The sequence below is a fragment of the Oryctolagus cuniculus genome, chromosome 17, assembly GCF_051225735.1.
Source record: "Oryctolagus cuniculus isolate XC-2025 breed Fujian yellow rabbit chromosome 17, ASM5122573v1, whole genome shotgun sequence".
Classification (NCBI taxonomy): Eukaryota; Metazoa; Chordata; class Mammalia; order Lagomorpha; family Leporidae; genus Oryctolagus; species Oryctolagus cuniculus.
This window is the reverse complement of record NC_142883.1, coordinates 63,045,393-63,072,507: the sequence shown is the minus strand read 5'-3', so window position 1 is coordinate 63,072,507 and position 27,115 is coordinate 63,045,393. Positions and strand designations below refer to the sequence as shown.

Below are 27,115 nucleotides of genomic sequence, written 5' to 3'. Positions count from 1 at the left end.
ACACAGAGAGGAGAGAGAGAGAGAGAGAGAGAGAGAGAGAGAGAGAGAGAGAGAGGTCCTCCATCTTCTGGTTCACTCCCTAAATGGCTGCAACGGCTGGAGCTGTGCCGATCCGAAGCCAGGAGCCAGGAGCTGCTTCCGGGTTTCCCACGTGGGTGCAGGGGCCCAAGGACTTGGACCATCTTCTACTGCTTTCCCAGGCCACAGCAGAGAGCTGGCTCGGAAGAGGAGCAGCTGAGACTCAAACAGCATCCATATGGGATGCCAGTATTGCAGGCAGTGGCTTTTACCTGCTATGCCACAGCAGTGGCCCCTCCTCCTTATTTCATTTTTATAACAACCCCATCAGGAGGTATAAACAGGCTCAGAAAGGTTAAGAAATGTAGCCAAGGGGCCGATGCTGTGGTTAAAGCCCCGGCCTGAAGCGCCAGCACCCCCTATGGACACCGGTTCTAATCCCAGCTGCTCCTCTTCCAATCCAGCTCTCTGCTGTGGCCTGGGAAAGCAGTAGAAGATGGCCCAGGTGCTTGGGTCCCTGCACCCCTGTGGGAGACCTGGAAGAAGCTCCTGGCTCCTGATTGGTCCAGCTCTAGGGGTTGCGGCCAACTGGGGAGTTAACCATCAGATGGAAGACCTTTCTCTGCCTCTCCTCTCTCTGTAATTCTGCCTTTCAAATAAATAAATAGAGGAGGAGGGATTAGTGAGGCAGGCGTGGTGGCCCAGCAGGTTAGGCTGTTGCCTGCAACACAGGCATCTCACGGAGACTGGCTGGAATCCAGTCTCTGCTCCCCGGGGGACAGCAGCAGCGGATGGCCCCAGTGTCAGGCTCCTGCCACCTCTGTAGGAGACCCAGATGCAGTCCAGACTCCTGGCTTTGGCTTGGCTCAGCTGTTGACTGTTGATGCCATCTGCGGAGGGAGCCAACAGATGGAAGATCTCTCTGTGTCTGTCTCTTCCCACTTTCTCTCTGTCTAAAAAAAAGGGGGGGGGATTGGTACCTTTCTCAGAAGAGATCAGCAGGCTCGCTGTCTCAGAGAGCACGCCCCCCAGGACGGGCTGTGCGAGGCTGTGTCGTCTGAGCCCTCCCCGGCCCCCGGCCACACTGGTCCTGGGCTCTGAGACGTCCAGTGTCCAGGTTGTGAGAAACAAATTTCCACACCGTGAATTTCATATCGTTGGATCTACCCCAGCCCACCCCCCAGCCCTAGCCTTTGACCGGCCACTGGCCTGTAGGACGTCCCACTCTCCGTGTCTGGTGTCGTGTTTAAACCCAGGCACAGTTAGTTTGTTCCTGTCAAGAATGTCACATAGGAGACGCTGTCCACACCGCGCGACCTCAAGGGGGTATCTGACGGCGGGCAGTGCCAAGCTGCCAAGGTGATCCAGGGGGACCCACAAAATGACAGGCACCAGCCTTCCACCTCTGCCTTCACTGTCAAGGTCGGCTTTAACACTCAAGGTTTCCCTCTCTCTCTTCCAGTCCGGGCCCGGGCCGGCGGGCGGCCTGGCTCCGCCCCGCTCCGTCTGGCCCCGCCCCGCTCCGTCTGGCCCCGCCCCGCTCCATCCGGCCCCTCCCTCTCCGGCCGGCCACTCCCCGCTCAGTCTGGCCCCGCCCGCTCCATCCAGCACCCGCCCTCTCCGGCTGGCCCCGCCCTGTTCTATCTGGCCCCGCCCACCTGGCCTCGCCTCGCTCCGTCTGGCCCCGCCCCTCTCCGTCTGGCTCGGCCCCGCCCCGCCCCTGGAGCTCCGCCTCGGGGCCGGCGCAGCGGGCGGAACCGATAGTGTCCGGGCATTTCCCCTCGACGTCGCCCGCCCGGACGCTGAATAGTGGCGCACTGGGCGCCCACGAGGACGCAGTTCTCCGCGGACTTCCGGTCGCGCGCCGCTCCGCCGCCGCCGTGCGACCGGAACTCGCCCGTGCCACCTCCGTCGCTGCCGGTCCGTCCATCTCTGCCGCAGCCATGGGGATCCTGGAGAAGATCTCGGAGATCGAGAAGGAGATCGCTCGGACGCAGAAGAACAAGGGTGAGGGCCCGACGCGGCGGAACCTTGCGTGCTGTACCCGCCTCAGTTTTCCTGTCTGCAAAATGGGGTAGCAGCTCCAGCGGTAGACCAGGGCGAAGCGCCAGGGGCGTGCCAAGGCTGGAGGCAGGGCCAAGGCCCCACGCCCCGCTCTGTCAGCAAAGGTTCCCAAAGGAAAATGACCCGTGCTGGACCAGGTGCCCGAGTCTGGGCTTCGGCTTGTCAGGGCTGGAGGGGCTCCGAGAAGAGAGAAAGATGGTGGCGCCAGGAGGAGGGCGGAGGGGCCTGGCGTGTTCCTGGGACGGCGAGGAGACCAGTGTGGATCAGAGGGGAGGACTGGCCCGGCTGACTCCCCGGGCGGTGCTGTGGGCTCGCGGGAGGCAGGGAGCCCTCGGGGGCCGGGCTCGGGGGCCTCTCCCCGCTCGGCCCCATTGAGGTCTGGCGGCTGGGGAGCTGGGCCTGGTACTTGAGGTCACAGCAGGTGCACCCTGCCCTGCGGGAGCTGATCTAGTAAGCCCAATAAACACCATCATGCGGGACAGCAATGGGTGAGGACAGAGCCGTGGCGGGGGCGGGGCCGAGGGGACCACCTCGGGGAAGGGGGTATTTGGGATGAGACCCGAATGAGCAGGAGGACCCAGCCAGGCAGAGAGCTGGGGCAAGACCTCGGGCAGCAGGTGCACCTATCAAGGATCCAAAGTCTGGGGCTTTGGGGCAGTGGTGGGAGAGGAGGTGCGGGCAGCACAGAGCCGTACAGGTCACGGACAGGCCTCCGGGCTGCGGCTCCTGCCCTAAGGGTAGGAGGAGCCGGTGGACTGGGTGGCAACGTGGAGGATCAGCGGGGAGCCCCGGGGTGGGGAGGGGGCAGTCAGCCCGCTGCTTTGGCAGTAGCAGCTGAGAGGGTCTCACCGAGGCCCCTGCAGCGCTGCCCGGCGTGTTCTGGGCCAGGATGGGACCGCTTCTCATGGCCATCGGGTGGGGATGCAGCTGGCAGCCCCGCCCCCTGCGCCGGCAGAGGCAGGGAAGAGGGGGCAGGCCGGTCCACGGCGGGATAGGAGCCGAGAGCCCAGTGCACGCGGGGAGGAGGGCGGGGCTCCTGCAGACCCTCGCAGGCCCTGTTCGTGGGCACTTACGGTGTGCTGGCTGTGTGTTCTATGCTGCTTTCACACTACAGAAACCTGAGGCCGCAGGTCACTCATATATATATGAGTGATATATATATTTAAATATTTACTTGAAAGGCAGAGTTAGAGAGAGAGAGAGAGACAGAGAGGGAGAGAGAGGTCTTCCATCCGCTGGTTCACTCCCCAAACGGCTGCAATGGCCGGAGCTGCACCAGGAGCTTCCTCCAGGCCTCCCACGCAGGTGCAGGGAACCAAGCACCTGGGCCATCTTCTGCTGCTCTCCCAGGCCATAGCAGAGAGCTGGATCAGAAGAGGAGCAGCTGGGACTAGAACCTGTGCCATATGGGATGCCGGCACTGCAGGGGACGGCTTTACCTGCTATGCCACAGCGCCGCCCCCTGGAGTTCGCTCTTTAACATCCCCGGCTTGCAGCTGAAGGACTGAGGCACAGGAGTGAGTTTTCCATAGGCAGCCAGCAGTGAGGCGGGGGCTCGCAGCCTCTGCGGGGCACCGCCCAGTGCGCCCCCAGGGAGGGCTCCAGAGGCTTCTTCTGGGAGGCAGTGTCTGAGCTGTGCCTCACACGGTGAGAAGGGGCCGGCTCTGCGGAGATACGCTCGCTTGAAATGCCCAGAGCCCCAAGTTCAAGGTCCTGAGGCAGTCATGCAGTCAGTAGGTTCTGCAAAGCAAAGAAAGCACTGTCCGGAACACAGCGGCCGAGGGGGAGTGACAGGCGGGGGTGACAGGTGGGTGGTGACAGGCAGGGGATGGTAGGTGGGAGAGTGACAGGTGGGGGGGACAGGTGGAGGGGTGACAGGCAGGCGGGGGAGTGGCAGGTGGGGGAGTGACAGGCGGGGGGGTGACAGGCAGGGGGTGACAGGTGGGGGTGACAGGCGGGGGTGACTGGGGGGTGACAGGCAGAGGGTGGCAGTCAGGGTGTCACTAGGGAGTGAGGTGGGGGATGACAGGTGGGGTGTCACTAGGGAGTGACAGATGGGGGATGACTGGGGAGTGACAGGTGGGAGGGTGACAGGTGGGGGTGACAGGCGGGGAGGGGGTGACAGGTGGGGGAGTGACCGGTGGCGTTGAGACAGCCAGCGGCCCTGTCCCGTGGGTCCTTGCTCCTCAGCCTCAACCCCAGTCCCCTGCTGCAGCTGAGATCTGGAATTCCCTTGGACACCATGCGCACTACAGCTTACGTGGGGTGGAACGTGAAAAGCCGCAACGTAACGCCCTCAGGGACACCACACAGGAGGGGAAAGGGAGGAGTTGGGGACCAGAGGCGCTCGCTGAAGTCCCTCTGTGCCGGCGTTACAGGGAAGCAGCAGTCCTCCTGCTCCCGGTGGAGTGGGGGGGGTGGGGCTTTGTCAGGTGTGCGGTGCCGGCCTCCCGGCGTGGCGGAGTTTCAGACGTTCCCCACTCCAGGAACTCAGCAGGTGCATGGCTGGGAAGTTCAGGGCACAGGAACGCCCTGAGAAAGGCCCTGTGGGGGTGGACAGAGCGGGGATCCAGGCCCTGGTTCCCTCCCCCAGGGTTCCCACCCCGGGGCATGTCTTTGGGACCGTGACACAGCCCGTGGTACTGACTGCACAGGACTGAACTCATGCCTCCTAGGACAGGCGCCAGGGAGGACTTGAGCCTCGGAGGGGCAGAGGACAGTCCTGCGAGTCCCAGAGGGCCCCCAGGGAGCAGCACTGCCCCGCTGAGAACCGTGGCTGGCACTGGGGTCTGCAGGGGTGGTGGGAACGCCGGCCAGCTGCTCCTCTCCGGGTCTGCTCGGCGCGGGCAGAGCTGGCGCCCAGGCTTGGGGCCGCTGGCCACCCACTGCCTGTCTGCCGCACCTCCTCTAGCCACCGAGTACCACCTGGGCCTGCTGAAGGCGAAGCTCGCCAAGTACCGGGCCCAGCTCCTGGAGCCTTCCAAGTCGGCCTCGTCCAAAGGAGAGGGCTTCGACGTCATGAAGTCGGGTGACGCCCGGGTGGCCCTCATTGGATTCCCCTCTGTGGGTAAGGTCAGTGATGGGCACTGCGGCCTGGGGGAGGGGGCGGGCGGGCGCTTCCAAACACACGGCGTCTCCGCCCCCGCCACTGCCGGTCTGCTGCGCTCCGGAGGCCCTGCCCCCAGCATCTTCCTTTCCCCGTGGACTGCGCAGGTCCTGATGGCGGAGAGGAGGCTGGGTTCCGGTCCCGGCTGCGCAGACCCCCCCCCCCCCCCCCCCGCTCTGGGGAGCAAGGACAGTGAACAGAGCTGGCTGAGGGCAGGTCCTGGGCGGGCAGTGCTGACGAGGGGCTGTCTGGGCTTGTGGAGCTGTGGCCAAGGACACTGTGGGCAGCGGGAACGGTGGCGGCCCTGGCGGGGGGTGAGCGGGAAGCAGGAGCGCTCCCGTTTTGGTTTTCTTTGAAAGCTTTCTCAGTGCCACAGCCATGGGGGTTTGTTTATTTATTTTTAATCAGCGGCAGCATCGTACACATAGCCGTGTTCATTTCTTCCATTTTTTAAAAAATATTTTTAATGACTTCTTTATATATTCAAAAGTCAGAGAGAGAGAGAGAGGATGTGCCATCCTTGGATTCCCTCCCCAGATGGCCACAGTGGCCGGGGCTGAGCCAGGAGCCTCTTCTGGCCTTCCATATGGGTGGCAGGGGCCATTGCTCAATGCCTTTCCCGAACATTAGCAGGAAACTGGATCAGCCTCCCTGATGCTGGTCCAGTTCCTGGCACTGGGAGACACTTGGGGCTCATCCTGTCTATCGCTTCCCAGAGGCCCTGGTTCCGTCCCTGGAGACGCTCATCACTATTAGACACGGCTGACAGGCCTCTGAATGGATCGCCCCGGCCGCCGTGCAGCGGATGGGCAGATGGGTGCTGGGCAGGGCTGGCGGAGGGCGGACAGAGGCACTGATCTGTTCCAGGCCAGGCAGGCAGGGCTGGGGCTGCAGCAGGAGCCAGCGGGGCAGCTTCTGAGCCCATGCTCCTGGGCTGGGCAGAGGGCGGGTGGGCAGGGGCTGCCGTCTCCTGTCACCTGCTGCGGGCTGCGCAGCACTGTGCTCTTTCCTCAGTCCGTGAGGCTAGGATATGTGTCAGAGAGGGGGTGGGGGGGGTGTATCAGAGAGGGGGCGGGTTGGATTGTGTCAGAGAGGGGGCAGGGCGGGATGTGTGTGTCAGAGGGAGAGGTCAGGGCAGGGTAGGGGTATGTCAGAGAGAAAGGTAGGGTGAGGGTGTGTAAGAGAGAGAGAGAGGTAGGATGGGGGTGTGTATCAGAGAGAGAGAGGCAGGGTGGGGGTATGTATCAGAGAGAGAGAGGCAGGGTAGGAGTGTGTATCAGAGAGGCAGGTAGGGGTGTGTATCAGAGAGAGAGGTGGGGTGAGGGTATGTATCAGAGAGAGAGAGAGAGGCAGGGTGGAGGTATGCAGAGAAAGAGGCAGGGTGGGGGTGTGCAGAGAGAGAGGCAGGATGGGGGTGTGTATCAGAGAGAGAGAGGCAGGATGGGGGTGTGTATCAGAGAGAGAGGCAGGGTCGGGGTGTGTATCAGAGAGAGGCGGGGTGGGGGTGTGTATCAGAGAGAGGCGGGGTGGGGGTGTGTATCAGAGAGAGAGGCGGGGTGGGGGTGTGTATCAGAGAGAGAGGCAGGATGGGGGTGTGTATCAGAGAGAGGCAGGTGGGGGTGTGTATCAGAGAGAGAGAGGCGGGGTGGGGGTGTGTATCAGAGAGAGGTGGGGTGGGGGTGTGTATCAGAGAGAGGCGGGGTGGGGGTGTGTATCAGAGAGAGAGGCGGGGTGGGGGTGTGTATCAGAGAGAGAGGTGGGGTGGGGGTGTGTATCAGAGAGAGGCGGGGTGGGGGTGTGTATCAGAGAGAGGCGGGGTGGGGGTGTGTATCAGAGAGAGGTGGGGTGGGGGTGTGTATCAGAGAGAGAGGTGGGGTGGGGGTGTGTATCAGAGAGAGGCGGGGTGGGGGTGTGTATCAGAGAGAGAGGTGGGGTGGGGGTGTGTATCAGAGAGAGGCGGGGTGGGGGTGTGTATCAGAGAGAGAGAGGCGGGGTGGGGGTGTGTATCAGAGAGAGGCGGGGTGGGGGTGTGTATCAGAGAGAGAGGCGGGGTGGGGGTGTGTATCAGAGAGAGAGGTGGGGTGGGGGTGTGTATCAGAGAGAGGCGGGGTGGGGGTGTGTATCAGAGAGAGGCGGGGTGGGGGTGTGTATCAGAGAGAAGTGGGGTGGGGGTGTGTATCAGAGAGAGGCGGGGTGGGGGTGTGTATCAGAGAGAGAGGCAGGATGGGGGTGTGTATCAGAGAGAGGCGGGGTGGGGGTGTGTATCAGAGAGAGAGGCAGGATGGGGGTGTGTATCAGAGAGAGAGAGGCGGGGTGGGGGTGTGTATCAGAGAGAGGCGGGGTGGGGGTGTGTATCAGAGAGAGGCGGGGTGGGGGTGTGTATCAGAGAGAGAGGTGGGGTGGGGGTGTGTATCAGAGAGAGGCGGGGTGGGGGTGTGTATCAGAGAGAGGCGGGGTGGGGGTGTGTATCAGAGAGAGAGGTGGGGTGGGGGTGTGTATCAGAGAGAGGCGGGGTGGGGGTGTGTATCAGAGAGAGGCGGGGTGGGGGTGTGTATCAGAGAGAGGTGGGGTGGGGGTGTGTATCAGAGAGAGGCGGGGTGGGGGTGTGTATCAGAGAGAGAGGCAGGATGGGGGTGTGTATCAGAGAGAGGCGGGGTGGGGGTGTGTATCAGAGAGAGGCGGGGTGGGGGTGTGTATCAGAGAGAGAGAGGCGGGGTGGGGGTGTGTATCAGAGAGAGGCGGGGTGGGGGTGTGTATCAGAGAGAGAGGCAGGTGGGGGTGTGTATCAGAGAGAGGCGGGGTGGGGGTGTGTATCAGAGAGAGGCGGGGTGGGGGTGTGTATCAGAGAGAGGCGGGGTGGGAGTGTGTATCAGAGAGAGAGGCAGGTGGGGGTGTGTATCAGAGAGAGGCAGGGTGGGGGTGTGTATCAGAGAGAGGCGGGGTGGGGGTGTGTATCAGAGAGAGAGAGGCGGGGTGGGGGTGTGTATCAGAGAGAGGCGGGGTGGGGGTGTGTATCAGAGAGAGGCGGGGTGGGGGTGTGTATCAGAGAGAGAGGCGGGGTGGGGGTGTGTATCAGAGAGAGAGGTGGGGTGGGGGTGTGTATCAGAGAGAGGCGGGGTGGGGGTGTGTATCAGAGAGAGGCGGGGTGGGGGTGTGTATCAGAGAGAGAGGCAGGTGGGGGTGTGTATCAGAGAGAGAGGTGGGGTGGGGGTGTGTATCAGAGAGAGGCGGGGTGGGGGTGTGTATCAGAGAGAGGCGGGGTGGGGGTGTGTATCAGAGAGAGAGGCAGGGTGGGGGTGTGTATCAGAGAGAGAGAGGCAGGATGGGGGTGTGTATCAGAGAGAGAGGCGGGGTGGGGGTGTGTATCAGAGAGAGGCAGGATGGGGGTGTGTATCAGAGAGAGGCAGGGTGGGGGTGTGTATCAGAGAGAGGCAGGGTGGGGGTGTGTATCAGAGAGAGAGGTGGGGTGGGGGTGTGTATCAGAGAGAGGGGTGGGGTGGGGGTGTGTATCAGAGAGAGAGGCGGGGTGGGGGTGTGTATCAGAGAGAGGCGGGGTGGGGGTGTGTATCAGAGAGAGAGGCGGGGTGGGGGTGTGTATCAGAGAGAGGCGGGGTGGGGGTGTGTATCAGAGAGAGAGGCGGGGTGGGGGTGTGTATCAGAGAGAGAGGCGGGGTGGGGGTGTGTATCAGAGAGAGAGGTGGGGTGGGGGTGTGTATCAGAGAGAGGCGGGGTGGGGGTGTGTATCAGAGAGAGGCGGGGTGGGGGTGTGTATCAGAGAGAAGTGGGGTGGGGGTGTGTATCAGAGAGAGGCGGGGTGGGGGTGTGTATCAGAGAGAGAGGCAGGATGGGGGTGTGTATCAGAGAGAGGCGGGGTGGGGGTGTGTATCAGAGAGAGAGGCAGGATGGGGGTGTGTATCAGAGAGAGAGAGGCGGGGTGGGGGTGTGTATCAGAGAGAGGCGGGGTGGGGGTGTGTATCAGAGAGAGGCGGGGTGGGGGTGTGTATCAGAGAGAGAGGTGGGGTGGGGGTGTGTATCAGAGAGAGGCGGGGTGGGGGTGTGTATCAGAGAGAGGCGGGGTGGGGGTGTGTATCAGAGAGAGAGGTGGGGTGGGGGTGTGTATCAGAGAGAGGCGGGGTGGGGGTGTGTATCAGAGAGAGGCGGGGTGGGGGTGTGTATCAGAGAGAGGTGGGGTGGGGGTGTGTATCAGAGAGAGGCGGGGTGGGGGTGTGTATCAGAGAGAGAGGCAGGATGGGGGTGTGTATCAGAGAGAGGCGGGGTGGGGGTGTGTATCAGAGAGAGGCGGGGTGGGGGTGTGTATCAGAGAGAGAGAGGCGGGGTGGGGGTGTGTATCAGAGAGAGGCGGGGTGGGGGTGTGTATCAGAGAGAGAGGCAGGTGGGGGTGTGTATCAGAGAGAGGCGGGGTGGGGGTGTGTATCAGAGAGAGGCGGGGTGGGGGTGTGTATCAGAGAGAGGCGGGGTGGGAGTGTGTATCAGAGAGAGAGGCAGGTGGGGGTGTGTATCAGAGAGAGGCAGGGTGGGGGTGTGTATCAGAGAGAGGCGGGGTGGGGGTGTGTATCAGAGAGAGAGAGGCGGGGTGGGGGTGTGTATCAGAGAGAGGCGGGGTGGGGGTGTGTATCAGAGAGAGGCGGGGTGGGGGTGTGTATCAGAGAGAGAGGCGGGGTGGGGGTGTGTATCAGAGAGAGAGGTGGGGTGGGGGTGTGTATCAGAGAGAGGCGGGGTGGGGGTGTGTATCAGAGAGAGGCGGGGTGGGGGTGTGTATCAGAGAGAGAGGCAGGTGGGGGTGTGTATCAGAGAGAGAGGTGGGGTGGGGGTGTGTATCAGAGAGAGGCGGGGTGGGGGTGTGTATCAGAGAGAGGCGGGGTGGGGGTGTGTATCAGAGAGAGAGGCAGGGTGGGGGTGTGTATCAGAGAGAGAGAGGCAGGATGGGGGTGTGTATCAGAGAGAGAGGCGGGGTGGGGGTGTGTATCAGAGAGAGGCAGGATGGGGGTGTGTATCAGAGAGAGGCAGGGTGGGGGTGTGTATCAGAGAGAGGCAGGGTGGGGGTGTGTATCAGAGAGAGAGGTGGGGTGGGGGTGTGTATCAGAGAGAGGGGTGGGGTGGGGGTGTGTATCAGAGAGAGAGGCGGGGTGGGGGTGTGTATCAGAGAGAGGCGGGGTGGGGGTGTGTATCAGAGAGAGAGGCGGGGTGGGGGTGTGTATCAGAGAGAGGCGGGGTGGGGGTGTGTATCAGAGAGAGAGGCGGGGTGGGGGTGTGTATCAGAGAGAGAGGCAGGGTGGGGGTGTGTATCAGAGAGAGAGGCGGGGTGGGGGTGTGTATCAGAGAGAGGCAGGTGGGGGTGTGTATCAGAGAGAGGCGGGGTGGGGGTGTGTATCAGAGAGAGGCGGGGTGGGGGTGTGTATCAGAGAGAGAGGCGGGGTGGGGGTGTGTATCAGAGAGAGGCGGGGTGGGGGTGTGTATCAGAGAGAGGCGGGGTGGGGGTGTGTATCAGAGAGAGAGGTGGGGTGGGGGTGTGTATCAGAGAGAGGTGGGGTGGGGGTGTGTATCAGAGAGAGAGGCAGGGTGGGGGTGTGTATCAGAGAGAGAGGCGGGGTGGGGGTGTGTATCAGAGAGAGAGGCAGGATGGGGGTGTGTATCAGAGAGAGGCAGGTGGGGGTGTGTATCAGAGAGAGGCGGGGTGGGGGTGTGTATCAGAGAGAGGCGGGGTGGGGGTGTGTATCAGAGAGAGAGGCGGGGTGGGGGTGTGTATCAGAGAGAGAGGCAGGATGGGGGTGTGTATCAGAGAGAGAGGCAGGATGGGGGTGTGTATCAGAGAGAGGCGGGGTGGGGGTGTGTATCAGAGAGAGAGGCGGGGTGGGGGTGTGTATCAGCGAGAGGCGGGGTGGGGGTGTGTATCAGAGAGAGAGGCGGGGTGGGGGTGTGTATCAGAGAGAGGCAGGGTAGGAGTGTGTATCAGAGAGGCAGGTAGGGGTGTGTATCAGAGAGAGAGGTGGGGTGAGGGTATGTATCAGAGAGAGAGAGAGAGGCAGGGTGGAGGTATGCAGAGAAAGAGGCAGGGTGGGGGTGTGCAGAGAGAGAGGCAGGATGGGGGTGTGTATCAGAGAGAGAGGCAGGTGGGGGTGTGTATCAGAGAGAGAGGTGGGGTGGGGGTGTGTATCAGAGAGAGAGGCAGGTGGGGGTGTGTATCAGAGAGAGGTGGGGTGGGGGTGTGTATCAGAGAGAGGTGGGGTGGGGGTGTGTATCAGAGAGAGAGGTGGGGTGGGGGTGTGTATCAGAGAGAGAGGTGGGGTGGGGGTGTGTATCAGAGAGAGGCGGGGTGGGGGTGTGTATCAGAGAGAGAGGCGGGGTGGGGGTGTGTATCAGAGAGAGGCAGGATGGGGGTGTGTATCAGAGAGAGGCAGGGTGGGGGTGTGTATCAGAGAGAGGCAGGGTGGGGGTGTGTATCAGAGAGAGAGGTGGGGTGGGGGTGTGTATCAGAGAGAGGGGCGGGGTGGGGGTGTGTATCAGAGAGAGAGAGGCGGGGTGGGGGTGTGTATCAGAGAGAGGCAGGATGGGGGTGTGTATCAGAGAGGCAGGGTGGGGGTGTGTATCAGAGAGAGGCAGGGTGGGGGTGTGTATCAGAGAGAGAGGTGGGGTGGGGGTGTGTATCAGAGAGAGGGGCGGGGTGGGGGTGTGTATCAGAGAGAGAGGCGGGGTGGGGGTGTGTATCAGAGAGAGAGGCGGGGTGGGGGTGTGTATCAGAGAGAGAGGCAGGATGGGGGTGTGTATCAGAGAGAGGCAGGGTGGGGGTGTGTATCAGAGAGAGGCAGGGTGGGGGTGTGTATCAGAGAGAGGCGGGGTGGGGGTGTGTATCAGAGAGAGAGGTGGGGTGGGGGTGTGTATCAGAGAGAGAGGCAGGGTGGGGGTGTGTATCAGAGAGAGAGGCGGGGTGGGGGTGTGTATCAGAGAGAGAGGCGGGGTGGGGGTGTGTATCAGAGAGAGGCAGGTGGGGGTGTGTATCAGAGAGAGAGGTGGGGTGGGGGTGTGTATCAGAGAGAGGCGGGGTGGGGGTGTGTATCAGAGAGAGAGGTGGGGTGGGGGTGTGTATCAGAGAGAGAGGCGGGGTGGGGGTGTGTATCAGAGAGAGGCGGGGTGGGGGTGTGTATCAGAGAGAGAGGCAGGGTGGGGGTGTGTATCAGAGAGAGGCGGGGTGGGGGTGTGTATCAGAGAGAGAGGTGGGGTGGGGGTGTGTATCAGAGAGAGGGGCGGGGTGGGGGTGTGTATCAGAGAGAGAGAGGTGGGGTGGGGGTGTGTATCAGAGAGAGAGGCAGGGTGGGGGTGTGTATCAGAGAGAGAGGCGGGGTGGGGGTGTGTATCAGAGAGAGAGGCAGGATGGGGGTGTGTATCAGAGAGAGGCAGGTGGGGGTGTGTATCAGAGAGAGGCGGGGTGGGGGTGTGTATCAGAGAGAGGCGGGGTGGGGGTGTGTATCAGAGAGAGAGGTGGGGTGGGGGTGTGTATCAGCGAGAGGCGGGGTGGGGGTGTGTATCAGAGAGAGAGGCGGGGTGGGGGTGTGTATCAGAGAGAGGCAGGGTAGGAGTGTGTATCAGAGAGGCAGGTAGGGGTGTGTATCAGAGAGAGAGGTGGGGTGAGGGTATGTATCAGAGAGAGAGAGAGAGGCAGGGTGGAGGTATGCAGAGAAAGAGGCAGGGTGGGGGTGTGCAGAGAGAGAGGCAGGATGGGGGTGTGTATCAGAGAGAGAGAGGCAGGATGGGGGTGTGTATCAGAGAGAGAGGCAGGGTCGGGGTGTGTATCAGAGAGAGGTGGGGTGGGGGTGTGTATCAGAGAGAGGCGGGGTGGGGGTGTGTATCAGAGAGAGGCGGGGTGGGGGTGTGTATCAGAGAGAGAGGCAGGATGGGGGTGTGTATCAGAGAGAGGCGGGGTGGGGGTGTGTATCAGAGAGAGGCGGGGTGGGGGTGTGTATCAGAGAGAGAGAGGCGGGGTGGGGGTGTGTATCAGAGAGAGGCGGGGTGGGGGTGTGTATCAGAGAGAGGCGGGGTGGGGGTGTGTATCAGAGAGAGAGGCAGGTGGGGGTGTGTATCAGAGAGAGGCAGGGTGGGGGTGTGTATCAGAGAGAGGCAGGTGGGGGTGTGTATCAGAGAGAGAGGTGGGGTGGGGGTGTGTATCAGAGAGAGGCAGGGTGGGGGTGTGTATCAGAGAGAGGCAGGGTGGGGGTGTGTATCAGAGAGAGAGGTGGGGTGGGGGTGTGTATCAGAGAGAGGCGGGGTGGGGGTGTGTATCAGAGAGAGAGGCGGGGTGGGGGTGTGTATCAGAGAGAGGCGGGGTGGGGGTGTGTATCAGAGAGAGAGGCAGGGTGGGGGTGTGTATCAGAGAGAGGCGGGGTGGGGGTGTGTATCAGAGAGAGGCAGGGTGGGGGTGTGTATCAGAGAGAGGCGGGGTGGGGGTGTGTATCAGAGAGAGAGGCGGGGTGGGGGTGTGTATCAGAGAGAGGCGGGGTGGGGGTGTGTATCAGAGAGAGGCAGGTGGGGGTGTGTATCAGAGAGAGAGGTGGGGTGGGGTGTGTATCAGAGAGAGAGGTGGGGTGTGGGTGTGTATCAGAGAGAGGCGGGGTGGGGGTGTGTATCAGAGAGAGAGGCAGGATGGGGGTGTGTATCAGAGAGAGAGGCGGGGTGGGGGTGTGTATCAGAGAGAGGCGGGGTGGGGGTGTGTATCAGAGAGAGAGGTGGGGTGGGGGTGTGTATCAGAGAGAGAGGCGGGGTGGGGGTGTGTATCAGCGAGAGGCGGGGTGGGGGTGTGTATCAGAGAGAGGCAGGTGGGGGTGTGTATCAGAGAGAGAGGTGGGGTGGGGGTGTGTATCAGAGAGAGAGAGGCGGGGTGGGGGTGTGTATCAGAGAGAGGCGGGGTGGGGGTGTGTATCAGAGAGAGGCGGGGTGGGGGTGTGTATCAGAGAGAGAGGCAGGATGGGGGTGTGTATCAGAGAGAGGCAGGTGGGGGTGTGTATCAGAGAGAGAGAGGCGGGGTGGGGGTGTGTATCAGAGAGAGGTGGGGTGGGGGTGTGTATCAGAGAGAGGCGGGGTGGGGGTGTGTATCAGAGAGAGAGAGGCGGGGTGGGGGTGTGTATCAGAGAGAGAGAGAGGCAGCGTGGAGGTATGCAGAGAGAGGCAGGGTGGGGGTGTGTATCAGAGAGAGAGAGGTGGGGTGGGGGTGTGTATCAGAGAGAGAGAGAGGCAGCGTGGAGGTATGCAGAGAGAGGTAGGGTGGGGGTGTGTATCAGAGAGAGAGGCGGGGTGGGGGTGTGTATCAGAGAGAGGCAGGGTGGGGGTGTGTATCAGAGAGAGAGGCGGGGTGGGGGTGTGTATCAGCGAGAGAGGCGGGGTGGGGGTGTGTATCAGAGAGAGAGGCAGGATGGGGGTGTATATCAGAGAGAGAGGTGGGGTGGGGGTGTGTATCAGAGAGAGAGAGAGGCAGCGTGGAGGTATGCAGAGAGAGGCAGGGTGGGGGTGTGTATCAGAGGCAGGGTCTGCGTATGCAGAGAGAGGCAGGGTGGGGGTGTGCAGAGAGAGAGGCAGGGTGGGGGTGTGTATCAGAGAGAGGCGGGATGGGGGTGTGTATCAGAGGGGAGGGGTGGGGTGGGGTGTGTATCAGAGAGGCAGGGTGGAGGTATGTATCAGAGAGAGGCAGGGTGGAGGTATGTATCAGAGAGAGGCAGGGTGAGGGTGTGTATCAGAGAGAGAGATGGGGTGGGGGTGTGCAGAGGGAGAGGCGGGGTGGGGGATTTTAACTAGCTACTGGAGCTACCCAGCGCCGTGCCCCTGGGTTTCGGCACTGTGGCTGAGATCTAGGGTGTCCCTGGGTGTCCTTGGAGACCCCACTCTTTTTTATTTTATTTTATTTTTTTCATTTTTTTGACAGGCAGAGTGGACAGTGAGAGAGAGAGACAAAGAAAAAGGTCTTCCTTTTGCCATTGGTTCACCCTCTAATGGCCGCCGTGGCCAGCGCGCTGCGGCCGGCGCACCACACTGATCCGATGGCAGGAGCCAGGTACTTATCCTGGTCTCCCATGGGGTGCAGGGCCCAAGCACTTGGGCCGTCCTCCACTGCACTCCCTGGCTACAGCAGAGAGCTGGCCTGGGAGAGGGGCAACCGGGACAGAATCCGGCGCCCCGACCGGGACTAGAACCCGGTGTGCCGGCGCTGCAAGGCGGAGGATTAGCCTAGTGAGCCGCAGCGCCGGCCGAGACCCCACTCTTTCTCGCAGCTGGCGCCCTTGTCTGTCCATGCCTTTCTGCTTGCCGGGTTTCTGTTTCCCGGTGGTCCCCATGGCTGAGTTTCTGGCTTGGAGGCTATTTCCTTCCCACGCCTTGTGTGGGTGTGGCCATGAGTGGGCAGGGGCGGACCGCAGTAGCCCAGAGCCCCAGTGCCCTGCTGGTTAGAGGGGCAGGGCTCACAGGGTGGGCCTGTCCCTTCCTGGCTCTGCCCTCTGCTGACGTAACCATCAGTGACAGGTAGCCTTCCACGCGGGGTGTCCCAGGCTCTCTCCCTGGTGTGGTCCTGCGCTGGAGGGAATGAGTCGAGGCCCGCTGTGCACGTGACCACTGTGCAGCGCACACAGGGACCTTTCTTGCCCCGGTCCCCAAGCAGCGGTGACATCCGAAGCCAGGTCTCCCCCACTCCCAGAGCACAGTGGCCCTCAGCGCCCCACCCCCACCCCACCTCCCTCCCATAGCCGTCTGTCTCCCAGTGAGAGGGTGGCACCTCCTCAGCTGTCCCCTCGCCCTCTCCAAGGAGCAGCTCGCTCTGCGTGTGGATTCCACAGGTACAGTGGGGCCAGCAGGGGCTGCAGGACCCCCGCTCGTGTGGGGAAGCCCCTAGAAACCAGGCCGCGATCCGCCCGGGACAGGCAGGCCTGAGGCCCTGTTCTCACAGCCCGACCTGGGCGGCCCCGGGGCCCGGGAGGACTCAGGCAGTGTCTCCTCTCTCCCCCCAGTCCACCTTCCTGAGTCTGATGACCTCCACAGCCAGCGAGGCCGCCTCCTACGAGTTCACCACCCTGACCTGTATCCCCGGGGTCATCGAAGTAAGCGGGTGCGCCGGGCCCGGGGCGGGGGGGAGGGGCGTGTGCTGGGTGGGTGAGGCTGCGGCTGTGTGGCCCTGAGGGCCCCAGAGGCTCATGGCCCTGCCTGGACTCCTGACTGATTCCGGGTCAGGCCTGCCCGTGCAGCTCTGGGGACTGGCAGCTCTCCAGCACCTGGGCTGGGGCCTTCCCTGGGCCACACGGGACCCTGAGCCATGGGGCGTCCGTGTCCAGGCTCCAGGCAGCTCTTCCCAGCTGCGACCACCTCTCCCCACCCCTCCCCTGCCTCGCAGTACAAAGGCGCCAACATCCAGCTCCTGGACCTGCCTGGAATCATTGAAGGCGCAGCGCAAGGTGGGTGTTGGGACTGTTGGAGCGGGTGTGGCTTGGAGAGATCGGAAAGGGCAGGCTCAGGCTCAGGTGCCGGCACCATGCTGGCTTTGTGGTCGTGGGCAAGTGATCGGGTGTTTCTGTCTGTAAAATGGGCGCGCTGGTGTTGACCGTCTGGAGGGCTGAGTGAGGGCTCGGCTGACAATGGTGATGCCAGAGGCACCAGGGAAGTCACAGCCTGGGGGTGCCTGCGGCAGAGAGCGTGGTGGGTGGTGGCTGCATGGAGGGCGGTGTCCCAGCACCCTGGGCTGGGGTGGGGGAGCTCGCGCGGGTCCTGCCTATGCCCCTCCCACCTGCGCAGGGAAAGGCCGCGGCCGGCAGGTGATCGCGGTGGCGCGCACGGCTGACGTCGTCATCATGATGCTGGACGCCACCAAAGGAGAGGTGCAGAGGTCCGCGGGGTGGGGCTGGGGGGCAGACTCGCCGGTCTGGGGGACGCCCCGGTGTCCTCGGGCTCGCGCCGGGCCGCCTGGGGGGAGCTTGGCCCGGTCCCCCGCGTCCTTTCCTCGCCTGGGGCAGCTTGGGCCGGGGCAGGGGGCTAAGAAGTGTGGCCTGGCTCTAGGCCCCGGCGCCCAGCCCCTGCCCAGAGCTGGCCGGGAGCCCCGCCCCGAATGGCAGCCGCGTGCTGGGGGCCGAGGGACACGGCGGGCCCTCGGGCTCTGCCTTCAGGGGCCAGGAGGCACCGTCACCCAGCCCCTCCTAGGGGTCCGTGGAGGGGCAAGCTGTGCGCGGCAGCCCCTGGACGGCAGCTGAGGGCTCGCGGGCTCTGCCTAGGAGCCTGCTGGAGAAGGAGCTGGAGTCGGTGGGCATCCGCCTCAACAAGCACAAGCCCAACATCTACTTCAAGGTGAGGCCGATGCGTGCGGGGGCGGGGGGGGGGCGGGCTGGGGAGGCGCGGGGGCGGAGGCGGGGCCTGGCTGGGGGGCCTGGTGGGGGCGGGGGCGGGGCCTGGCTGGGGGGCCTGGGGGTGCAGGGGCGGGGGGGCGGGGGGCCTGGGGGGGCGGGGCCTGGCTCGGGGGCCTGGCTGGGGGGGGCGGGGGGCGGGGGGAGGGCCTGGCGGCGGCTGCCCCGCCTCTTTCAGCAGCTGCCCCGCCCCACCCTCTCTTCCTCCAGCCCAAGAAAGGAGGCGGCATCTCCTTTAATTCCACGGTCACGCTGACCCAGTGCTCGGAAAAGCTGGTGCAGCTCATCCTACACGAGTACAGTATCCTCCCCCGTGGGGTGGGCAGGGCGGGGCCGCGTCCACCCAGCACTGGGTCTCCCCCAGCAGCTCCCCCCGTACAAGAAAGCGGCCCACCGCGGAGAAAGATGAGGCGGTGCTGAGGCCCCCTGGCCTGCAGAAGCCTCAGGTAATAGGAGGATGGGGGGCTCGGTGGGCTCTGGGGCTCCACAAGGCAGGCTGTCTGACAGCGTGGGAGCCCCTGACACCTGGAGCTGCAGGCTGAGGTGTGTGGCCCCCAAGGAGGTCCTGTGTGGGAGAAGTTGCCCTGGACCGGCCCTCAGATGACGCCCAGAGTAGCCAGGGGAAATGGCACACTTCCCCTACCTAACGGCGAGGACGTGCTCATTGTTTGCTGAGGGACAGTTGTATGTCTCGTAGCGTCTGTGGGGAAAAGAAAGGAGAGGGCTGTGGGGAGCAAACCGGACTAGACTGAGTTACTGGAATTAAGACTTATTCTATGCATCTGCTCTCCCACAATATGGCGCTGGGAGAGAAGTAAACAGCTTCCGCACAGCTGCCTCCAGTTCAGCTAATAAACTGTAGGACTTGCTCCTGATTGGAGGAGAGCAGCGTATTCGGCGTGTGGGCAGCCGAGTTAGGATTGGCGGAGGAGGACTATAAAGGAGGAGAGAGACGGCATGCACCAGGAACATCTAAGGGGAACATCTAGCTGAAGGAACACCTGTGCAGCCCCCGAGAAAGCCGGCCGGCGGTGTGCCGCTCCCCTGCGGAAGTGGGGAAAGCGGCCAGGGGGAACCGCCCTTCCACGGAGGTGGAAGGGATAGTAGCCAACCCGGGAAGAACCAGCAGCAAACCCGGGGAGGGCCGAGCAGACAAAGAACAGCGCAGGGTCCTGTGTCGTTCCTCCACGAAGAGGGGGAGCGACAGAGGGCCCCACACTTTTTTTTTTTTTGAAAGCAGAGAGATAGGGGCCGGTGCTGTGGCGTAGCAGGTAAAGCCACTACCTGCAGTGCCGGCATCCCACGTGGGCATCGGTTCTAGTCCCGGCTGCTCCACTTCCCATCCAGCTCTCTGCTATGGCCTGGGAAAGCAGTAGAAGATGGCCCAAGTCCTTGGGCCCCTGTACCCATGGGGGAGACCAGGAAGTAGCTCTTGGCTCCTGGCTTCTGATCGGCCCAGCTCCAGCTGTTGCGGCCAGCTGGGGAGTGAACCAGCAGATGGAAGACCTCTCTCTCTGTCTACCTCTCCTTCTCTCTCTGTGTGTTTGTGTGTGTGTGTGTGTAACTCTACTTTAAAATAAAAATAAATCTTTAAAAAAAAATCTCTCTCTGGCTCTACCTCTCTCTGTAACTCTGTCTTTCAGATAAATAAAAGAAATCTTAAAAAAAAAAAAAGAAAAAGAAAAGAAAGCAGAGGCAAGAGACAAGACAGGTCTCCCATCCACCACTGGTTCAGTCTGCAAATGCCTGTGACAGCCAGGGTTGGGCCAGGCCAAAACCAGGAGCCGGGAGCTTATTGTAGGTCTCCCGTGTGGCTGGCAGGGACCCTAGTACTTGAGCCATCACCTGCTGTCTCCCCGAGTGTGCCTTAGCAGGAAGCTGGAATCGGCTGTCGAGCCAGGACTGGAACACAGGCCCTCTGATAAGGGGTGCTTAGAAGGGGTGTTTTTGGCTGCCGTGCCAACCCTCCCGCCGCCTGCTGCGAACTTCAAAATTGTGTAAAATCTCAGGCAGATACCCACCAGGGCCCCTTGCAGCCCGCGTGTCGTGCGTGGCTTTTTGGGGGCCTCCACTGCGGGGGCACGGGGGCTGCTGGCACACGGGTTCCCTTAACCCGAGCCCCTCAGAGATCTTCAATGCAGAAGTGCTCTTCCGCGAAGACTGCTCCCCAGACGAGTTCATCGACGTGATCGTGGGCAACCGGGTGTACATGCCCTGCTTGTATGTAAGTGGCAGGCGTGGGGCCGTCGGGGCCTCTCCCCGACCTCCTGGCCGCCTGCTTTCCCCAGCTCCCACCTCCGCCTTTCCAATCGCAGGTTTATAACAAGATCGACCAGATCTCCATGGAAGAAGTGGACCGCCTGGCCCGAAAACCTAACAGTGTGGTCATCAGGTGAGGCCGCTGGCGCCGCGTCCCCAGGACAGAGCGCCTTCCCTGGGCTCCAGCTGGGCTGGAGGAGGCGGCCCCTTCCACGGCTGCTAGTGACGCCGGTCTGCCCCGACCCTGACTCGGCGTGGGCAGGGTGGCCACCGCTGCCGGGCTCTGCCTAGCCATCAGGGGAATCCTTGCTGGCACTTGGGACTTCTTAGCGTGGTAGTGAATGGCCCATCCCAGGAAGCCCCGGGTGCGAGTCTCCCTCCTGGGGCTCTGGATGGCAGATCCCTGGCTCAGACCGCGAGGCCTGCCTCACAGGGAGGCCAGGTGGGGGGTGCATGACACAGGGCGGCCTCAGCACCTCCCTTACAGAGTCACAGGCCATCGGGAGACTGTGTGGGGCCACGTCCATCCTCAGGGGTGAGCGTGTGCACCCCACATGCCGCCTGCGTGCCTGCCCATGACCACTGAGTCCAGGCAGAGGTCAGGATGCCACTCAGGTGTCTTTCCCATAGACAGCTGAGCGTGGGGCCGCCCTGGGTCTGACTGCCTCCAGAGCTGTAGGGTTCTCCCCTCTCTGCTGAAATCCCCACTGGGCCCCACAGAGGCCCCAGTCTCCCACGGGCCCCCGGGAGCGACTCAGAGCTCTGCCGACCGAGACCACGATTGGTGATGGGAGGCACCGTGCAGCCGGCAGAGTAGCAGGCTCCTCCGCCGCAGGCCCCGCCGCCGTGCCCAGCCGATGGAGGTTGGGGGAGGCAGAGGCCGCAGCCTCTGAGCCCCGTGGGGCCTGTGCCTGACGCCGCCCCTTCCCCACAGCTGCGGCATGAAGCTGAACCTGGACTACCTGCTGGAGATGCTCTGGGAGTACCTGGCCCTGACCTGCATCTACACCAAGAAGAGAGGCCGTGAGTGGGGAGGGGCGCCCGGCCACGAGACCCCGCACCAGTCCCGGCCCGGCCTGTCCCAGAGCCGGCCTCTGCTCCTCACCCAGACCGTGGCCTGTGGAAGCCTGGGCTTTGGTTCCCTTTGCTTTTCCCTGTTGAGGCCATCATCCAAGGGGTCTAGCCCCAGGTCGTGCTCACCAGCAGGGGGCAGGGTTTGGACGCAGCTTGGAAGACCGGCTGGGGGTGAGAAGGGCGGCTGCAGCCCATGCGGTTGACGCGGCCCTCCGTCTCCCCGCAGAGAGGCCAGACTTCACGGACGCCATCATCCTCCGGAAGGGGGCCTCCGTGGAGCACGTGGTGAGTCGGCAAGACCTGGTGGACCAGGGTTGGAGTCGGAGTGCCGCAGGCTTCTCGGGCGGGCGTTGGGCCCAGCCTGGCCCAGGGCCGGGGCTGCACGCACACCACCTCTGCGGGTTGCCTGTGGAGCCTCCATCCGTCTCCTGTAAGATGGGCTGGCAACGCCCCCTGCCCCGGCCGCCGGGAGGGTGGCACTGAACAAGGGCTTTGCCTGGCATTAGATGACAGCGGGCAGCCGTCGGTGTGTCTGCTCCGAGGGCCGCAGGTGCTGAGCCAGCTGTTGTCCTCCAGGTTTCTCCAAGGGACGGGTCTGTGAGGGTGGCAGAGGCCCCTCCCTCCCAAATCCCTGGTGGCACCGCTGGCTGGGGCTCGGGTTGCCATCTCCCATGGCCCCCACTCAGGCCCCGGCCTGGCCTGTCCCCACCAGGGATGGCTGTGACTGCCTCCCACACTCAGCACAAGCAGTTAGCACAAGCACTGAGCAGCGGGCTGTGGTTCCCAGCAGAACGGTGTCGACTGGGGACAGCAGGTGCCAGGTCCACACGGGGGTCAGGATGGACGGGGGGTCCACACGGGGGTCAGGATGGACGGGGGGGTCAGGATGGACGGGGGGTCAGGATGGACGGGGGGTCCACACGGGGTCAGGATGGACGGGGGGTCCACACGGGGGTCAGGATGGACGGGGGGTCCACACGGGGGTCAGGATGGACGGGGGGTCCACACGGGGGTCAGGATGGACGGGGGGTCCACACGGGGTCAGGAGGGACGGGAGGTCCACACGGGGGTCAGGATGGACGGGGGGTCCACACGGGGGTCAGGATGGACGGGGGGTCCACACGGGGTCAGGAGGGACGGGGGGTCCACACGGGGTCAGGAGGGACGGGGGGTCCACACGGGGGTCAGGATGGACGGGGGGTCCACACGGGGTCAGGAGGGACGGGGGGTCCACACGGGGGTCAGGATGGACGGGGGGTCCACACGGGGTCAGGATGGACGGGGGGTCCACACGGGGTCAGGATGGACAGAGGCCGCCCAGCCCCTGCCACCTGCACAGGAGCGCGCAGGAGCAGTGAGTGTTGCCATGCTCAGTCCAGGCCCCACAGCTGTCCTGGGATCCGGGGTTTCTGTTTTCCGCCTTCCCTGCGTTTCCCGGGCTCTGTCTTGGGAGGCAGGGCTGCTGTGCGACCCAGCGGTTGCTCAGGAGGGCACTGGCGGCCGGGCCTGCAGTCTGCACTCGTGCATTTGTGCATCAGCAAAGCCCGCCTCGAGGCCTCTGGGTGCCTGGCTCTGAGAAAAACGAGGTTCAGAGTTCGCAGGCCAGGCAGCAGGCAAGGGGACCCCAGATGACCCTCCCAAGTCCCCGGGGTCCCTCACAGGGAGCTCCAGGTCAGAGGCTTCGTGCTGGCCTCCCTGGGCCGGCCTGTGGCTGCCAGAGCAGTCCTCACCCGCCCTTTCAGGCTCTCAGCTGCTTGTCCAGGAGGGTGGGGGTCTCGGCCATGCCGTGGGAAGAAGAGGGGGCAACACTGGGAGGAGCAGGGTGCCCCAGGCAGTGGAATAGCAGGTGCAAAGGCTGGGGGCCGGGGGGCGGAACACAGGGGCACAGGCAACAGGTGCTGGACCGCACGGTGAGGAGGGGCTTCGGGGCCTTGCCCAGGAGACCTGGGCTTTGTCCCAGAGGGGCCTGCCCTGCCCACAGGCTCCCTTACAGCCTGGGTGCTGACAACAGACCCGAAGCAGATGGACCAGCCAGTCCCAGGCCTGGGTCTCCTCTTCTGGGGTAACTTAGCCCAGGGCTGTCAGTGGTGAGCGCCCGGCCTGGGAGAGGCTCCAGGCAGTAGGCCCCAGACAGGAGCGTGTGTGAGGGTCTGCAGAGGTGGGCTTGGGGCTCCAGGGGAGTACTCTCCCCATCCAGCCCCAAAGCCACTTCCGCTTTTTCTGAAAGGCACGTCCTCAGATGACTTCTGTCCCCACCCAACCCCCTCTTTGCTAGAGATGTGAGCGCAGGGATTCCTCTCTCCCGCGGGGGAGCCCTAGAGCAAGCTCCGCGGCCTGTGGAGCCTCCTGAGGCAGGGCACTAGGGCACAGTGGGGCCTGCGGCACGCAGCAGAGCCCCTGCCCCAACTGCCTCAGTGCCCCCGAGAACTTGAGTGACCCCGGCCCGGCCCTGCTTGTTAAACTGCTGTGGGGGGGGGGGTGTCCTTTGGTGTAAGTGACAGCAAGCCAGACAGAAAGTAAAAGCCAGGGCAGCCGGGCCATCGGAGCCGTGGACACGGAGAGGGAGAAGGAGCCACCGGTGGTCCCCTCCCACCCTTCTCCTGTCACCATGGCAGCCAGGGGCCCCTGTTGTCAGGGCCTTCACCACCTGCCCCTGCTGCAGTGTGGAAGGCTGTGGGCCGCGGGGGGCGGGGAGGGGGATGGTGGATGATAACGCGGGGGCTGCGGCCACAGCTGGGACAGTGACAGAGCCCGCGTGGCTCCACGCTGGCACATTTGGAAGGCGCGTGTCTGGGTGAGTTCAGGCCTGGCGGGCAGAGGCTGCTCGCCGGGTGCGTTCCTGACCAGGCGGGCATCAGCGCCACTCGCAGCCGTGACTGGGAGGCGGCCTGCAGCCCCAGCGTGTGGTGGGTGGTCCTGGTCCACGGTCGGGCTGTCCGAGCACCTGCTCTGGGCTTCCTGCTGCTCAGCCCCTGCTCAGGCCTGGGGTTTGCAGCTGAGCTTGGGCGAGGGGGTGGAGCCTCATCTCCCTGTGTGACTCCCCCAGTGCCACCGCATCCACCGATCGCTCGCCAGCCAGTTCAAGTACGCCCTCGTGTGGGTGAGTGTGGGCGGGGGGCGGGGGGCGGGAGGCGGGCGCGCACCTCCTCTGCGGTCTGCCTGTCCCGAGCAGCAGGCACGTCCTGCTGCCTAGGCCTGTGGGGTTTGCTGTGCCAGGGCCCCCACGTCCCCCCGGCTTGCAGACCCACCCCCACCCCCGCCGTGGCTCCTGCAGCCTTGGCTGACGCGGCCTCTCTGCCCGCCCCTGCCAGGGCACGAGCACCAAGTACAGCCCGCAGCGCGTGGGCCTCTCCCACACCGTGGAGCACGAGGACGTCATCCAGATCGTGAAGAAGTAGCCACGCCTGCTGGGCCCCCTCCCCGGCCCCGTCTCCCTGGGGAGTCAGGCCCGCTGGACGCACAAAAGCCCGGACAGCCACACCCGGGAGGGGGCCCCTTGGGTCTTTGCTGTTTCCAGAAGCTTCTTCAGTAGGCAGATGGTGAAAGTGTTAGGGCAGAGGGGCGAGGCTGGGGGGCCTGGGCTCCCTGGCGGCGTTTCCCATGGGACTGGGCCTTGGGGGTGTCCTGAGTTTGGAGCCCTGGGCTGCGTCTTCAGGCTGCCAAGGAGTGAGTTGCCAGCCTACCTCCCAGCCAGGGCCAGAGCCGACGGCAGGCTCAGTGCAGGGTGGGGAGTTGGGCCCATCTGGGTCGCTGGAGGTGGTGGGTACTGTTAGGGCGCCTTGTTCCCGCAGCTTCCGCCAGCTTCCCTGGCCCTTGGGAAGAGCCCGCCCCCCGCCCGGCCTGTCCGTGTACCGCCCAAGTGGGGTCCTCAAGTGCCTCCCCCTGCCCCTCGCAGGGTGGCCCTGCCCAGCCCACACCCCCAGGATCCTGGCCCGGCCCAACCAGGGGGGATCACTTCTGAGTTTGGGTCTCATATTTTCTCTAGGCGCCCCGACCTCTCAGCTCTCCTTTCTGAAATAAAAGATCGAAAAAGATTCCCGTTCAGACTGAGGAAATTTTGTCAGCCGGCCCCAGCTGGTGGGGTGGGCGCAGGGTGGGGGCGCCAGTGAGCCTGGCGTTTGGGGAGGGGTTCAGCCTGGGCCGTCCGTGGGCAGGCCCAACCTTCAGGGAAAGGGAATGTGGGGACTTAGCCAGCCTGGCACCGGATGGCTCTCTGCCCAAGAGGGCTGGCCAGTGTCTGCAGTGCCAGATGTCAAAGGTGGCCCTCATGGCCCTGTTGGGGTGGCGGGAGGCTCCCCTGGGAAAGCCACGTTCCTGGTGCCCTGGAAGCAGCGAGTGAGGGACTTCCGGGTGCTAGCCAAGCACCCCTGCATGCCAGGGCCCCATCTCGCCGTGGAAGCTGCACAGGTGGTGAGTACAGAGCCCAGATTGAGGCCTGAGTGGCAGGGAGGGCTTCCTGGAGGAGGTGTGCTTTGGGAGTTGCGAGGTTGCCAGGAGGGACAGGGAGCTCCCCGGGGCCAGGCTGGAGTGTGGAGCAGCCCCCTGCCCGGCTCTCTAGCTGTTCCCGGCTCAGCTGTCAGCTGCTCACTCCTTTCCAGAGACAAAATGGGAATAATAGACATCATTAAATATGCATGGGGCCCCAGGCGGCCGGCGTGGTGGGCTGGGCCTCCCCTCCCTGCAACAGCAAGCCGCTCCGAGGGCCAGCGGCCCCAGCACCCAGTGGGCGGCATGCAGCCGGGGAGCAGGCCGAGGGGCCCAGGTAAGGGCAGCCTGGCCTCCTGGGTACCTTGGGGTCTGTCCCTCTACCCCCGAGGTTGCAGGTGAGACGGGACGGGGCAGCGGCAGTGCTGGGGCCTCCCCCAGGCACACTCGCCTTCCTCCCCTGTAAAATGGGGTGTGTGTGTGTGTGTGTGCCATGCAGTCCCCGTCTTGGCCACGGTGGGCTGGGTGGGGTGGATGCCAGGCTGGATAAAGGAGCCTGCCACAGCCCTTTCGCCCATTGCTGGGCCCAGCCGTGCCTGCCTGGGGCTTGTGGTTCCCATGCCGGGGAGGGGCTGGGCAGCCCCTGCGCTCCCAGGGCTTCAGGCTGAGTCCAGGCTCTGTGTGGGATCTGGAGCCCTCGGGCAGCGCAGACCCAGGCCTGAGGCCCCCGGGCCCACGGCTTCCTCCCTGGGCTCGGGGGTGGCATTGTTTCCTGACCTGCACCGGGGCTTTGCGGGTCTGTGGTCTGCATGCCTGTGAGTGCGATAGGGGGGTCGCGGCTGTGCGCACCCAGGTTGTGTGGAGGGCCAGATCACGGTGCCCTTGGGGCCAAGGAGACCCCAAGGGCCCAAAGTCCCTGCCCCCACACCACCCTGCCAGCCCCTGGAGCCCCATCGCTCCCCTGACCCTGGGTGGCCCCAGGGGCCAGTCGTCCCCAGGCAGCCCGGCACCCCAGAAGGCTGAGGCGCGGAGGAGCCATGGGATAGAGGGCCCGTTGTTCTGTCCAGCGCCTGTCCATCTGTCCACTCCACATCCCTTCCTCTCCGGCTTAGATTCCACAGCTCCCCCAGAAACCCCGCACTCACCTGTTCCCAAGGGCCGGGCCTCGCCTCCGGCTCCCCTCGCAGCTCTGCCAAGCCTGCTCACTCCCCACTGCTCCTTTACTTCCTGCCGTGGGGTCCCAGCTGGAAAACTCTCCCCCCAGGGACCCCTTCTCGCTCCCTGGTGACTGCCCCTCCCCCTCTCCCCCTCTCTCAGTGGGATCTGTGCCCTTACGCGCGCTTGGGCAGCCACAGCTGTAACAAAGGCCCCAACCCCGGGTGGCTCCAGCCACAGAAGTTCTCGCAGGTGCGTCCTCTGCTCTGGCCACCACAGCTTCCCAGGCCCACCTGCTCACTGACTCCCAACCCGCTACCCCACCAGCTCCTGATGCCACGTGCGGCTGAGCAGCCACCTTGTCTATTTATTGATTGAGATTTTGTTTATTTATTTGAAAGGCAGAGAGAGAGAGAGAGATCTTCCATCTACTGGTCCACTCCCCAAATGGCCACAGTGGCTGGCTGGGACTGGGCTAGGCTGAAGCCAGGAACCTGGGATTCCATCTGGGTGTCCTGTGTGGGTGCAGGGGCCCAAGGACCTGGGCCATCTTCCTCTGCTTTCCCGGGCCATTAGCAGGGAAGCAGGATTAGAAGTGGAGCAGCTGGGATGTGAACTGGTGCCCGGATAC

At 63.8% G+C, this 27,115-nt stretch overlaps 1 protein-coding gene across 1 annotated transcript; it reads left to right on the top strand.

The window, feature by feature from the left end:
- Window positions 1–1,758: 1,758 nt before the first annotated feature.
- DRG2 (developmentally regulated GTP binding protein 2) lies at window positions 1,759–24,938 on the top strand. The gene is made up of 13 exons (XM_070060057.2): window positions 1,759–2,025; window positions 4,994–5,154; window positions 16,192–16,281; window positions 16,572–16,632; window positions 16,970–17,060; window positions 17,443–17,515; window positions 17,782–17,872; window positions 19,698–19,795; window positions 19,887–19,963; window positions 20,765–20,853; window positions 21,131–21,189; window positions 23,951–24,004; window positions 24,216–24,938. The coding sequence occupies exons 1-13, from the start codon at window positions 1,962–1,964 to the stop codon at window positions 24,300–24,302; spliced, it is 1,095 nt and encodes a 364-aa protein (XP_069916158.1). The 5' UTR covers window positions 1,759–1,961; the 3' UTR covers window positions 24,303–24,938.
- The last annotated feature ends 2,177 nt before the right edge of the window (window positions 24,939–27,115 follow it).

What these genes read in the sequence shown, in the direction of transcription:
- DRG2 (XM_070060057.2), top strand. Translation starts at nt 1,962, where the DNA reads ATGGGGATCCTGGAGAAGATCTCGGAGATCGAGAAGGAGATCGCTCGG. An exon ending in GATTCCCCTCTGTGGGTAAG is followed by an intron (nt 5,155 to 16,191) that starts GTCAGTGATGGG and finishes CTCTCCCCCCAG; the next exon opens with TCCACCTTCCTGAGTCTGAT. An exon ending in TGTACATGCCCTGCTTGTAT is followed by an intron (nt 19,796 to 19,886) that starts GTAAGTGGCAGG and finishes TTCCAATCGCAG; the next exon opens with GTTTATAACAAGATCGACCA.